General features: G+C 46.4%; 7 protein-coding genes across 7 annotated transcripts; 5 read left to right on the top strand and 2 right to left on the bottom strand.

Annotated features, from left to right (window-relative positions):
* Positions 1-2,320: 2,320 nt before the first annotated feature.
* On the top strand, positions 2,321-2,776 carry DFJ58DRAFT_721908 (ubiquitin-related domain-containing protein; the record flags this gene model as incomplete). Its single annotated transcript, XM_041384843.1, has 5 exons — positions 2,321-2,338; positions 2,397-2,414; positions 2,469-2,498; positions 2,551-2,633; positions 2,692-2,776. The coding sequence occupies 5 exons, from the start codon at positions 2,321-2,323 to the stop codon at positions 2,774-2,776; spliced, it is 234 nt and encodes a 77-aa protein (XP_041249953.1).
* A 219-nt stretch (positions 2,777-2,995) lies between these two features.
* DFJ58DRAFT_713402 (uncharacterized protein) lies at positions 2,996-3,848 on the bottom strand (the record flags this gene model as incomplete). Its single annotated transcript, XM_041383919.1, has 3 exons — positions 2,996-3,265; positions 3,311-3,741; positions 3,827-3,848. The coding sequence occupies 3 exons, from the start codon at positions 3,846-3,848 to the stop codon at positions 2,996-2,998; spliced, it is 723 nt and encodes a 240-aa protein (XP_041249952.1).
* Positions 3,849-4,346: 498 nt separating this feature from the next.
* DFJ58DRAFT_759298 (uncharacterized protein) lies at positions 4,347-5,099 on the top strand (the record flags this gene model as incomplete). Its single annotated transcript, XM_041388348.1, has 2 exons — positions 4,347-4,721; positions 4,832-5,099. Coding segments are annotated over exons 1-2 (505 nt in total), but the record flags the coding sequence as incomplete, so codon positions are not given.
* On the bottom strand, positions 5,024-6,676 carry DFJ58DRAFT_759288 (histidine phosphatase superfamily). The gene is made up of 9 exons (XM_041388347.1): positions 6,510-6,676; positions 6,386-6,442; positions 6,123-6,264; positions 6,039-6,070; positions 5,876-5,906; positions 5,633-5,823; positions 5,376-5,583; positions 5,240-5,323; positions 5,024-5,192 (listed from the first exon to the last, which is right to left on the bottom strand). The coding sequence occupies exons 1-9, from the start codon at positions 6,528-6,530 to the stop codon at positions 5,155-5,157; spliced, it is 804 nt and encodes a 267-aa protein (XP_041249950.1). The 5' UTR covers positions 6,531-6,676; the 3' UTR covers positions 5,024-5,154.
* Positions 6,654-7,736, top strand: DFJ58DRAFT_759283 (HotDog domain-containing protein). The gene is made up of 5 exons (XM_041388346.1): positions 6,654-7,016; positions 7,064-7,121; positions 7,170-7,274; positions 7,324-7,393; positions 7,450-7,736. Exons 1-5 carry the CDS (start codon positions 6,764-6,766, stop codon positions 7,543-7,545), a joined length of 582 nt encoding a protein of 193 aa, XP_041249949.1. The 5' UTR covers positions 6,654-6,763; the 3' UTR covers positions 7,546-7,736.
* A 365-nt stretch (positions 7,737-8,101) lies between these two features.
* DFJ58DRAFT_759273 (uncharacterized protein) lies at positions 8,102-9,495 on the top strand. Its single transcript, XM_041388345.1, is given in 6 exon segments — positions 8,102-8,681; positions 8,843-8,930; positions 8,982-9,118; positions 9,174-9,195; positions 9,206-9,273; positions 9,443-9,495. The coding sequence occupies 3 exon segments, from the start codon at positions 8,319-8,321 to the stop codon at positions 9,101-9,103; spliced, it is 573 nt and encodes a 190-aa protein (XP_041249948.1). The 5' UTR covers positions 8,102-8,318; the 3' UTR covers positions 9,104-9,118; positions 9,174-9,195; positions 9,206-9,273; positions 9,443-9,495.
* Positions 9,496-12,020: 2,525 nt separating this feature from the next.
* Positions 12,021-12,331, top strand: DFJ58DRAFT_881649 (uncharacterized protein; the record flags this gene model as incomplete). Its single annotated transcript, XM_041394557.1, has 2 exons — positions 12,021-12,029; positions 12,077-12,331. 2 exons carry the CDS (start codon positions 12,021-12,023, stop codon positions 12,329-12,331), a joined length of 264 nt encoding a protein of 87 aa, XP_041249947.1.
* Positions 12,332-12,604: the final 273 nt, after the last annotated feature.

The raw sequence follows: 12,604 nt of genomic DNA, 5'->3' as shown, positions 1-12,604 counted from the left end.
CATCGGAATCCTTTCATTTGGGTATGTTTTCCAGGCTAATTTAGCTAGTACTGTGCTAATAAGACATCATCTCACGATCAGAATCAGCATACTGTGTATATTTCATCACTTTCATTGTGATTGTTTCTTCTGACCGGCGGCATGTAGTAGGTCTTCCGTCAGTTTCGGTGACAGATGTAGTGAGGTTTCTGCACTATTTTTTGTCATTCCATGTCAACTCACTGTCCTCCTACGTAGGGGTGAGTGAGATCCTCAGCCACTTTGTTAATTCAATGTAATTACTGCTACAGTTGTGAGTTCGTTTGAAGCATCCAGTCCTCTGGGCTCATCAGTAACTTGGATATTCCAGGCACTATTCTTGGCCTCGTACAATGGTGGATGATTTTCGTCGTAAATGTCATGCTGGGTTGTAAGTTACTTTGCGGTACCTCATTAAGATTGACTTGACTGAAATATAACACCAGATATCTTAATTATTCGGTTACGTGCGATGTATCAGCGATCCAGAAAGATTTCAATCTACCTCGCCATAATCTCTTTAGCTGTCACGATTGTATGCGGAGTGATCCTCGCAATAGCAAGCAGTAATGTTTCAGGGGGTGAGCCTCAATTATCATTAGAATATGCAAGCGTATTACTCATGAATACCAGAGGAGCTTATACTCTCTGGCATCTATCAGTGTGATCTCAGTGGAACTAGTGACTACTCACTATTTGAGACTTGGATACTCGGTATCGCATGGGAAGCCCTCACACTATGTCTTGCAGTCTGGATTGCTATAAAACACTTCCGTGAACTGCAACGACCATCTCCAGGGGGGGACTGTTTCACTGTTAATAAAAACTCACGTGTTTTACTTTGTAGCGTGAGTTCAAGACTTCAACGCAATGTCTTTTATGGCTGATCTTCCTCATCAGACACGCTGCTGTTTCTTGCTTGGTCACTGTCAGCCTTATTTCTCCACAGATATCGGTACGCCAACCTGTGACTAACACATGCTTCTGACCACTCCCGTCATTTCTATAGGATTCTTCTTCAACGGGAACTGAGGTTTACCTTGGTGTTGCTGAAATGTTCCTGCTCGTGCAGATGTTTGTTTTGGGACCACGCCTCCTCCTTAGCATTCGAGAATATCACGCTAAGCTCGTGGCCGACTCTGAGACAGGAACTAACATAACTACGATTGCTTTCCATGAGGGTATACACGTGTCCACTGGTGACGATGTGTAGCACGGGAAACTATCCAAGTGAGCAACACTCGTCAGGTACCCCACAATTTTTTTTGAAGTTGTTGTCAATTTGTTGTAGTGCTGGTACATATTCACTTGACTAGTTATCGGGTGCTCCGAACTACAAGACAAAATGAGCAGAAATCATAAGACCCAAAGGCCTTTGTATTCAATATATAGATGCGACGTGGCGTACAAGCCGCAGGTTCATACTCTACTAGTCCTGGCTCCCGACGTATGATGAGACACTTGAGCTCGCAGATGGAATCCATCAAGTTCCACCCCTCCGAGTCCAGCTTTCAGATTCGCTTCCTTTGCAAGAATTGAAGGTCGTAGTTTGCTCTCCACTATGCACCCAGACTCATCAAGCCGAGGAAACTGCAAGGCACGTTAGAGGAGAGAGGAATCACAACTTAGTAATAGATATGCCAGCTGAGAGTACCCACCCTCTCCAAACAAAGCAAAGTCACGGCTCATTGATTGTTAAACAAGAAACTTGGAGGCTGCGTTAGAACACGTTCGCAATAACAGTGGACCTACTGGCGCCGTCCAACAAAGACAATCGGAGAGAAATCCTCACGAGCCCTGGAATGCTGAACAGCCCGTCTGTATACTTCGCCAATATGGTGACCGTGGTTCGACTGAGATTTGCATGTCTATTTCTTGAATAAACATCCAATAGCGCTGGCATTATTTATGTGCCAGGAATGCATCGTATGAGGGGGGAGGTGGTCTTTCAATCACGTTCCTCGAGTATCCGTTGCCAGCGCTAAGTAGTAAGTAGTACTATCAATGCGAGACATCTTCGCATATCATATTATCACATCTAGGACATAGTGCGGTCGAAAGGTGCAATTCCTTGGAAGATTTGCTAGCTAGGATCTTTCGGTTTGACCATCCAGCATGAATAAGTTGAAAGATTCAGATTGTGCGGCGGCCGGCCTGAGCTATTTGGAACTTCAGTGAATTACTGGTAGATTGAGTGGTTGGAAAGACCGTGGAAATGTGTCACGCGAACTCGGAGAGCTCGGAGGTTAGACTTTTGGCGACGAAAGCCTAAAGGGGGGTTGTTACCTTTAGATCTTCGACCATGCTCATCAAAGTAAAGGTAAGGCAAGAAAACACGTTGCCAGGAAACATTCCGCTAACCTTATGACCTCCGCTAGACACTCACTGGCAAGGAGGTGCTAAATCTAATCCTCACTATCCGATAGTGACTAACGAAGGTTCATGCGCAGATCGAATTGGACATAGATCTCGAAGACAAGGTATTTGAAACTAAGGGCACTATTTAACAACTCACGAACTCTATTCCAACAGATCACTCGAATTAAGGAGAAGGTTGAAGAGCAGTCTGGTGTGCCACCACAACAACAGAGACTGATCTTCGGAGGGAGACAAATGTGCGTTGTCTTAGCTTGTACATGATTGCGTAAACTCACCGTCTTATGTTTGATTAAGGCCGGATGATAAAACCGCTAAGGAGTTCAATATCACCGCTGGATCAGTTCTGCATCTTGTTCTTGCTCTACGGGGCGGCTTTTGAGATCGAACCCTTGGAGAGGTGTATCAGAGATGTGCTCTAACACAGGAGTTTAATTATGAGGTGTATGATTTCGTGCGTTGTTAGATATCATTTGATTTTCACTTGCTGTCGCATCGCTTGTTTTCCATCGCCCGTTCTCTAACATGACTTACTCGGACATGGTACATATCTTCGTTCTACATATGCAGCTGATAATTTACAGGTAGTGCCACGTATCTATCATGGATCACCGGGTTCTCCAACAATGTCTGCGCCTGGCAACAGCCACCTGAATGTGATGCTCAATCTCGTTCCCCTCTCAATCCACTCAGGTTCTTCTTGTCCGTCTACTCCTCCATCGACAAAGTCCCTAAGTTTTCCATTGATCCCGTGAGTCCAATCATAGCGCGCATCCTCCGATAGGACTAAGACACTGCGTTCTTCCAGATAGAGGTCCCAATGATTCCTATCCAGCGGCACGGCCATTCCAAACAGCTCCTCCTCTTCACACTTAACCCGCTCAAAGTTCATCACACATCCGCTTCCAAAGCTCACTCCTATGATTCCATCATCGAACCGTTTCAGTAGATCGACATGAGGTGAGATGCCTTCTCCAGGATGATACAGGTTCAGAATCGCCTGCCGTGCACGCGGCGGTGCATCCTTGGGAGGAAATAACATTTCGTGCACTTTCTCGGGTAGATGATCACGCAACAATTCGGCTAGCCGATGCAGGAGTGTGATCAAAAATGTTGGTAAGCCACTTCCCATATTCTCGCCGTGCTCGGATGTTGTGCGCCCAAAGAGCATGATCTGATTTATGTCTCGCCCATCGAAGTAAAGACTCATGCACTGCTGAACGATGTCGTTCGCCAATTCGAGAGGCAATCTGATAGGTGGAACGAAAAGCCCAGGGATCGGTGGCGCACTGCGCATGGCAATCGGAGGCTCATCAAAGAGTGAATCGACTTCAGAGTCACTGCTTTCTGAGCTTGGGCTAGTTGCACGAGCGACATGCTCTGCTCTGCTGAATTCATTTTGCTCTACTTCATTGAAAATTGGCAAGCGCACCTGCATTGTTTACTGCGTACATGGGTAAGAGACGCCTCAGTGCTGGCGATGGCGAGAAGGGAGATGTTATCACACGTGGAAGCTCGCACAGTTTAAATAGACACGTGAACAATGGGTTTCAGATCCAGCAGGACAAAGGCGATTGTCAGGATTTCCACCCCGTGACATTATCCTCAGGGTATCGAACAAAGAGTTCCTTACATACTATCATTCCGGGTAATCTGCAACATGCATGTAATATGCAAAATGTTCAAAACACCTCAACGCACTGCTCGACTCACTTCAAAAAAATTCAGGCATATGTACTAGACTATTTATATATGATGTATTGTCCAAGTAGAATAATAATTTCTTGCGTGTTGCAGCTGCGAGAGATGAAATAGTGGTAATTTGTAACCATGCAGGAACATAAATCATCCAGATCCCATAGATCCTGTAGGTATATTCACGAAGTTATACCTGGAGCATAACAATCACCTCGTCAGAATTACAGAACACAATTTCCGATAAAGGTCATCCTGTCATTTTAAGATGCTATAGAGGAAGAATTGACGACATGTATGAACACGTGACAGCGGATAGGAGAGTGTGTAACAAATTCAATCTCCTCTACGGCACACTCGGTTAATCCCCCCCGTTCTCGCAGGCGGCATGTTGAAACCAACAATAACACTACTGAGTCAGTACCGCAAGACACGCCGAGTCGAATGCACGCACCATTTGGCGGCTATCAACCGCAGCCCTCAAGCCTCGATGTCGCGCGTGGATCTTCCCCCACCCGGCAGGTATGCGTCCCCACGTTATCCCATGCACCATTCGGCGCTTCAGCTTCAACCTCCACCTATTCCTCACTTTGCGCCGGCGGCTGGTAGTAGAGCGGACTTTCGAGTTGGTGGTGAGGTACAGATGCTATGATGTTGCATGCGGTCAACCTTATTCAGGACCATGTCACCAGTGCAATCACAATCGCGATACTTGATAATAATGTATTGCTGTATTCATTAGCTTTGCACAACTTCAAGCTTTTGCAAGCTTCCAGTTTGACGACTCAACACCAACAGATCGAGAGCTGCGGAGAGTCAAAGTTGACCGCGCCGGTGCTATGCCGAGGTGTGACTCGACGTAACCATATTTTGCAGATTGGCAGCCAGACCCAGAATTTCCTCGGCTTTCATCTGACACCACACCACGTCCTAAAAATGAGCAAAAATCAAATCTATATAGAGGCGGTACGACTCTACAACACTCTAAATTCGTGGAAGATAATATGAAGTGGTTGACGAGCTACAAAAATTTGCTGAAAAGTTGCAGAATGATAGTAAGTAATTCTAAGAGATAGACGACTTAACAACGATCGGTATAACCCCTGCCTCAGAATAAGCACGCGCTCTCAAATCAGGCTTGAATACGAACCTCCAGTGGGTAAAATGTATTGTCTGTGGTTCATGACCCGCAGCGCTGCGCTAACGATGCCCCCATGGGCAGTGAACGAGATGACTAATCGGATGCTCAGTCTAGCATCAATGAACAGGTGGGGTATGGTGCTCACATTGTTCCTGGTCCTTGTCAAAAATCATGTCCAGTACGCCCCTCATTCGGGCATCAATTTCTGCGTGGGTTTCCCTCACTTCAGCATCCCAGAGTGTGTCTTCTTCTATGAGCTCCTCTTCGATGTCGAAGTCAGGGAAAGTTTGTTCGATATAGGTGCGTGTTCTTCGCTTATCACAGGTATGGACGCCAGTTGTTTCTCTGAGGTTCTATAGCGCGAGTGAGTAAACCTAGCGATAAAGTCTTGTGTTTTGATACCTCGATGATCATGGTTCGCTGTGATTGAGGTATAATGGAGTCGAATGTTATCTTGTTTGTATGGATAGCTCGTGTCAGAGGACTGCAGTAGAGCTTCCCTGGAATGGGAATGTCAAATTTATGTTCTTGTTTCCATGCGTTATGGGCCGCTTTCGCCTGATCCTTGCCAAGCGTCGTTAATTCAGGATCCGCTATGATGAGTTGTGAGGCAGCGCAATTCAGTGAACAGGTGATATCACTGACGTCCCCAGATCAATTCTCCGTCACCGTATTCCTTTGACCAATAGCTTGATGGATGCAATCAGGTCAGGGAACTTCATTGAAGGAAGAGAACGGTGGAAGTGCACTTATTCCATTCCTTCCGATGGATGTTAGGATAGCATGGCACTACGAAGTAGGATCGCACCTCTGTGCCGTACTTCGCCTCGGCTACGTTGTCTTGTAGGGAAAATTAAAGGCCATAATTTTTTCATCAACATGAGATCCTTACGAAAGCCTTCACCGTGTCTGCCCACGAAAAACACCTTGTACTGCGTACCGGCGGAAGAAGACGTATTAAGTTGATCGATCTTTTGCCTGAACGTCTTCCATCGACTATTGGAACGATCTATTAGCCCGAATCGAGGAGGGAGCTGGAGTCCAAAAGCTGGAGTTCAAATCTTTATGTTCGACGAAAATACAGAGACTTACAGCCTTCAATGTGAAAGAACGCGATTATGCGTCAGCCAAGCGAAATCCTCATGGTCAAAACACTACCTCGCCCAGGCCGTAACGAGCGCCACCTTCTTGCACGAAAAATCCTTCGACCACCTGCCATTGGACTTATTTAGTTCTCGACCTCACATGATCTCAAGAGACGCGGATCGTAACGGCTGACCTCGTAAGACCGCTGGGACATGGTGTACTGGGAGTCTGGGACTCCAGGAGAGATCTTCGTGGGGAATCGCTATAAGAAGGAACGGCTATCTTCCTGTATGGTCTGTCTCAGGATCAACTTGAAATACTACTAACTACTAGTAGCAGTCATGCGCACTTTGGCGCTTTTGGGTTCTTGTTTCAAGTTGGTTGCCGGCAGGTAAAATATACACCCGAAGTACCCGAACCGTGAGCGTGGCTTGGCCTTTACCTCTGATGAAGCCAGGAAGCGATATGGACCCCTCCCAAGTCGAAGGGAATGCTTCCTCGGAAGTAAAACACACGTTGCTCGGCGCTCTGCAATCCATGCGGCTGAGCCACATCTCGCAGTCGACTGACAAGCCCTTTAGAGGTTTCGAAGCCGAGTTTGCGTCCCGGTTGCAACTAACAGAGGTATCTATATTGTCAAAGGCAGAGGAACCGGAGAAGTTTGAAGGCCGTGTCGTCATACAGGTGACTGTGGACGAAGGTACCTTTTGTTTCTCATATTCGTTGTGCTTATTGACAACTTCTCAGAAATGCTTAATAGTGCTAAAAACATGCACGGTGGATGTTCGGCCATGATGATTGACATGCATGTTTCTTCTCATCCTGTTTACCTGGAGCTAATGTAGATACGTAGCTGCTCGACAATGCCCATTTACGTCCTTGGGGCCTCGACAAGCGGTTATGGCGTATTTGGCGTATCACAGTCTTTGAACATTGTCTATCATTCACCAGCATTGTCGTATGTTCAAATGTCACGCTAATCACTTTCTGCTGAATCATCGTATCAGGGGAGACAAGCTACGCATTGTGAGCACAACACTCGCTGTTGGTAGCCGGGCGCTCTCAAGTCGTTGTGAAGTGAGATTCTGGCAATCTCGCTCTCTTGTTCCATGAGCTCATGTCTGGCTTCAAAGATATGGAATGTTACGCGACACCGATTAGTAGCATCAGCTGTACACATCAAGATGGTTCCATCTGAACCAAAGGCATCTGAATCTGCCAAACTCTGACCTACATGGGCGCGGTCACAAATTTAGGTGTTATGTTGATTTACGCATACCGCAATCCGCATCATGTTATTATATAGCTGATCCGAGAGTTGTCATCGCTTCAGCTCTGGCCTGTTTGTATTACAGTCTTTAACAATATTACAGTGTGTTGCTGTAACATGTTTGTGTCCCCGACTTCCCACGGAGTGGGAGGAGGGTTTTGTCGGATCCAAATCCCCAGGCACCTATACCTCGATGCGTGGGAACCCTTTCGAAAAAAAACTGTACAGTTGATCGATCGAAGTCTATCGCAAACTTGTGTGTATGTCTTTTCGGTTTCTTTCTGTGTGCTTGTTTTATTGATTCCAGAATGTCTGTGTTTCTCTCGAAACACCCCAGTACGGCGCCTCGAGTACTCGATGCTAAAGATTGCCCACCTCACAACATCCTTCATGATATACAATCAAATCCTCTTTTTTACTATGCTTTATACTACCGACAATATCATAAACTTATATATGCAACTGCCGAATTTTTTTGTTGTTGGTTACAGTTATCGCTCGCCTCCCATTCTAACATGTCTCAAATGTGGTCCCCTCTATCGATCTGTCACAGTGGCTGTAGTTTTTGATAGAGTATGTCTGTCTGTTCATCTGGATGACATTTCGATGACTTTCAGTCGCGCGCATTTCGAGTCTGCTGCATATGTGTGCTGTAGTGTATTCAAACGCTTCAAGAATTATCGAGAACCTGTTCAACAAGGCTCTCCCCTCCCAACTGCTGCCTCGTGCATTATGTCCAGACTAAAAGATGATCCTCGATGGTTTTCCTACACTGATGCTTGCTGTGCAGAAAATTTGTCTGCTTTGTCCGCGCCTGTCCTGCGTGGTGTTGCACGGCGTATTGGTACTAAAAGATCCGACGCGCGAAATAAAGAACGCAGTGTCGATGCAATTGTATCTCATTTCGCTTCTCGACGCACAGAGCTCGCAAGCATGTCAGATGATATCCTCTTCAAGAGTCTCTTGACCGCATCAGTCCCACCTGCTTGCACAAGATCACGGGGCACTTTACTTGCTGCTGAGTTTCAGAACTTGTACGGTCTCAATTTGGCAACTACTCTAGTAGGTACTCCTCCTATCATCAGCGCACCTCCTGTTCTCGATCCAGCAGCTGTGCAAGTCTCTAAGCCATGTCTTTACAGTGGATTTCAGCATCTGTTGATGATATTCCTCGCCGTTTAGAGAAGCTGAAACGCACTGACATCTAGACATGTATTCCTCGATTAGCACCACGCTATCGCACACTCTACAACAAGCTCTCTTATCGAAAAACGTGTGATGCACTCGCTAATCATGCCCGGCAACGCGCACTACACCTATTTCATGCTGGAGCAAGTGTTTTGGGTGACGTTTATCTCGCATATTTTCTGTTCTTGAGCTGTTATTTACTCTCAGATAAGGCTGCTTTCTATCAAATTCTTGCTCATGAGTTTGGCGTGCTCGTTACTGGACGTTTGTCACAGGAAATTGTCTCGCGCTCTGTCAAGGACATGTTAGTCCATCTAGAATGCAAATAGAATGTGCTGGCAGAGGTGAGAGATATTCGTACAGATCGAGAGCGGGAATGACCGATGCCTGTTTCAAAAGCAGTCATTTCGGCGTATGCAGTTGCTGCCATGTGCAGCCTACACGAAGAAAGCTCTCCATTATCCCAAAGGCAAAAGGAAGACTACTAACGAGCTCGGAGGTCAGTCACCTGCTAAGAACTCGAAGTTATTGACGGAGAGCCATGACATCTTTGACATTGAGCTGGAGGCTGATGATGATTAGCCTGGCTCGAGTCACTCGAATACTATTGTCAAATTTCAAGTAGTGCTGCATCTGATCTGCGAAGCGCCTGATTGCTATATCGATAGACTGTTTACTACCAATCCGTCGTCATTTCTTGAAGTTGAAGTCGGGGACTGGCGTTTCCCAGCGCCGCTACGATATATTTGTGCCCACCAAAAACACCTGCCGGACTCTATGATGTATGTACACCTCGCGGAACAGCTACAGGAAGGGACTGTTTGTCTGGCGTTTTCAACAACTGAAGACGGGTGCTGAAATAACTCAACTTGCTGGGTGCAGTCAGCGAAATGTTGAAATTCCACCGAGATTTCGGACTGAATCGGACCCACGGGAAATCCATTTGCTCGTCGTCGTGGCAGGCCGACCAACAGGACCTCTCATTTATCACATCCGCTCTTGATGCCAGGCCAGCCCATCCCTGTTCCTCGACGAAATTCAAGAGCAGCTGGTTGAAACACGGAATATTGAAGTCTCGATTGCCATACTCGCGCATGATCCTGCCGTCTGAGTGCACTGCATCGTTAAAGAAGATAGCGGGAGCTTATAAACGAGTGTGAGGATTGAGGGTGATTTTTTCGCAAGGATTGTACAAGACGATAAGATCTGTTTGAGTCTTTTGAGAGAAATCGGTAAGATAATCTGGCCTTGTCAGCTGGTCGAACGTTAATCATACCATACCTTGTAGATACAAAGTTGATGTCTGTGAGAAGGCCTCATGATGGCATAGTTCACCTGAATGCTGTGAAGGCCGCGGAAAGTTCATGCAGTGAATCTTTGAATATTGAAGGTGCGTCCAAAATTATGTCACCATCTCATTTCAGGGCGGAATGTATGTTGACTGCTACTAGTATATCTGCGGCAGCCCAAAGTCACTCGTGTAAGTTTCTGTTGTTTATGAACAAATTTTCGTCGATGAACCATATAATCCAGGGCACTGCTTCGAGTCTCGTTGTCCCAACTATAAAGACCCTAAGCCTGTGGCTGAGAGGAGGTGATCCAATGCCGACACATCAATATACACTGGCAACCCAATGGTTGTGATGCAAGCTCGGTCATTGCGAGCCAAGTACAGAGTTTGCCAGGGAGTATTGGCAGTGCTTAGGAAGGAGGCTAGGTCACCTCGAATAAGGTATGTTTTTCTTGCTTGTCGGCGTGCAAGGCATTCAGGTCGCGATTCTTCGGCTCCTGAAAAGGAACATCTTTCTAGATATTGAATGTTGATATACTGTGAGCTGAATCTCCGACGAATAACGATATCCAGGATTCTAAATGCTGCGGGAAGTCACCCAATATTGACCCTGCAATGAGGCCGGAGCTACACTCCAATTGGGAGCCTCGTGCTCGATACTGAGTCCTGACTGCATTGGGATGTCACAAAACCTACACAAGTCGGGAAGACTATCAGCTCAAAGGGGGACGAACAGAATACATACGCTGGTATTGTTGCCCGACGAGGCTTGGTGCATACAGAACTTGATTTGGATGTAACGTATTTTGTATGTAAATTGGCGAGTGTAAAATTTGAACGTAAGCTTAACGCGGCAGCCAAGCTTTGGCCAAGCTCACGGTGTACTTGAGTACTAGTATCGGTTACCGCTGGGTTACCACTCATTCGGCTCGGGCAATTGTAAGTGTGCCGGGAGTACTTGATTTTGACACTCCGACAGAACGGCTCTCTGATCACTTGTACCACAGTATGTGTACTCGAACACTCCAATATTCCGAGCATACATTATATGTCAACGGATTCGCCGCGAGCATGACCGTGGAAGCAGCTAGACTTTTTACCTTACCATGTCTGTCCCTGATTGTGCCACCCCCCGCCCGTTCTCTGCCCAAGTTGGCGCTCCAAGTCCGGCAATATTCGTGCAATCTGAGTCTGGCTTGACGGGAACGTAACCCCCAGACTTGAATGTATGCCCATTTGACATACCTTCTCGTGAAACTTGATAGCTATTTTTTGATCCTGTTACGTCTGTCTCCGAATATACTGTCTTTCAAGATCATATCTACGCGCCGTGTTTCACCACTCCTCCATGGTGCAGTTCATTTGACAATTACGCACGGATCAGAAAATTAAAGGGCCCAGTCTTCGATCAGAGCCAATGCCATAGTACTTTAGGAGCTCGTAGTATGGCGCAACCAGCAAGAAAGAAAAAACCGAAAATTTAAGGTATGCCATTCAACACAGGTCAACCAGTCTTTCGTGCATTGAGCTTTTAGCATTGTGGTATACTCGTACCCTAGTACGTACTTCACGAGTTTCATATTTTCCGGAACTCTGATCGGAAGTCATGCAAGATAAGGGCGGACATGATGTTAACCTTTCTCGAGTCCTTCTGTAACGGACATTTTTATGCCATTATCATTACTGAGACTGGTAAACAAGGTTAGGCCAGCTGGCGCCGCAGCTCGGCCCTTCTTCTCAAGTACATTTACCTGATACACTATCATGGGATAACCTCAATGCTCAGCGCTCGAGTCGATTTCAAGAGGCAAATTCACACTCCCAGTTTGTGACTTAGCTCTTTCTGGAGTCCTTCAGGGTGCTTTACGTTGATTACAGGGCCTTTACGTCGTAATATATGTCTTTATATTGCCTTTTGGTGATGAAAATAACGGGCATGTTCTGCATATATTACCATGCAATGGGTATATAAGACAATACGACTTTTTCGCTAGTCCTCTGACAGCGCCAGATGCAGCCAGAAAAGAATATCAACACTTCCCAAGTGCAAGGGAATGCTTCTCCAGAGGTAAAACTTGCATTGCTAAACTATCTGGTGCAGCCAAGGCACGTCTCGCGTTCGACTGGCAAGCCCTTCAGAGGTTTCAAGGCCGAGTTCGTGTCCCGGTTGCAACTAGCAGAGGCGTCTGTATTGTCAAAGGCAGAGGAGCCGGACAGACTTGAAGGACGGACTGTCCTCGAGGCGATCGTGGATGAAGGTGCCTGAATTTCTGATATATGCTTTGCTCATTGACATATCACGGGGCGCCCTCAGACATGTTTAATGAAGGTGGAACCATGCACGGTGGTTGTTTGGCCATGATAATTGATATGCATGTTTCTTCTACTTCATGTTTATCTGGAGCTAACATGGATGCGCAGCTGCTCGCCAATGCCCATTTACGTTCTTAGGGCTTCGACGGGCATATATAGCGTATTCGGTGTACAACAGTCTTTGAATGTTGTGTTCCACTCACCAGCAGTGCTGTACGTTCAAATG

This window comes from Suillus subalutaceus, assembly GCF_016647625.1.
Source record: "Suillus subalutaceus strain FC151 chromosome Unknown DFJ58scaffold_5, whole genome shotgun sequence".
NCBI lineage: Eukaryota > Fungi > Basidiomycota > Agaricomycetes > Boletales > Suillaceae > Suillus > Suillus subalutaceus.
Note: the sequence above shows the minus strand (reverse complement) of the source record. Positions and strands in the feature narration are given on the sequence as shown.

Coding starts and splice junctions, on each gene's coding strand:
- DFJ58DRAFT_759288 (XM_041388347.1), bottom strand. CDS start 6,530: ATGTCCCAGCGGTCTTACGAG. Junction 5,907..6,038: donor AGGCGAAGTACGGCACAGAG/GTGCGATCCTAC, acceptor TATTGGTCAAAG/GAATACGGTGACGGAGAATT. Junction 5,584..5,632: donor AGCGAACCATGATCATCGAG/GTATCAAAACAC, acceptor CTCGCGCTATAG/AACCTCAGAGAAACAACTGG.
- DFJ58DRAFT_759283 (XM_041388346.1), top strand. CDS start 6,764: ATGAAGCCAGGAAGCGATATGGACCCCTCCCAAGTCGAAGGGAATGCT. Junction 7,017..7,063: donor ACAGGTGACTGTGGACGAAG/GTACCTTTTGTT, acceptor ACAACTTCTCAG/AAATGCTTAATAGTGCTAAA. Junction 7,275..7,323: donor TATCATTCACCAGCATTGTC/GTATGTTCAAAT, acceptor TCATCGTATCAG/GGGAGACAAGCTACGCATTG.
- DFJ58DRAFT_759273 (XM_041388345.1), top strand. CDS start 8,319: ATGTCCAGACTAAAAGATGATCCTCGATGGTTTTCCTACACTGATGCT. Junction 8,682..8,842: donor CTATCATCAGCGCACCTCCT/GTTCTCGATCCA, acceptor CTCTACAACAAG/CTCTCTTATCGAAAAACGTG. Junction 8,931..8,981: donor TGCTGGAGCAAGTGTTTTGG/GTGACGTTTATC, acceptor ATTTACTCTCAG/ATAAGGCTGCTTTCTATCAA.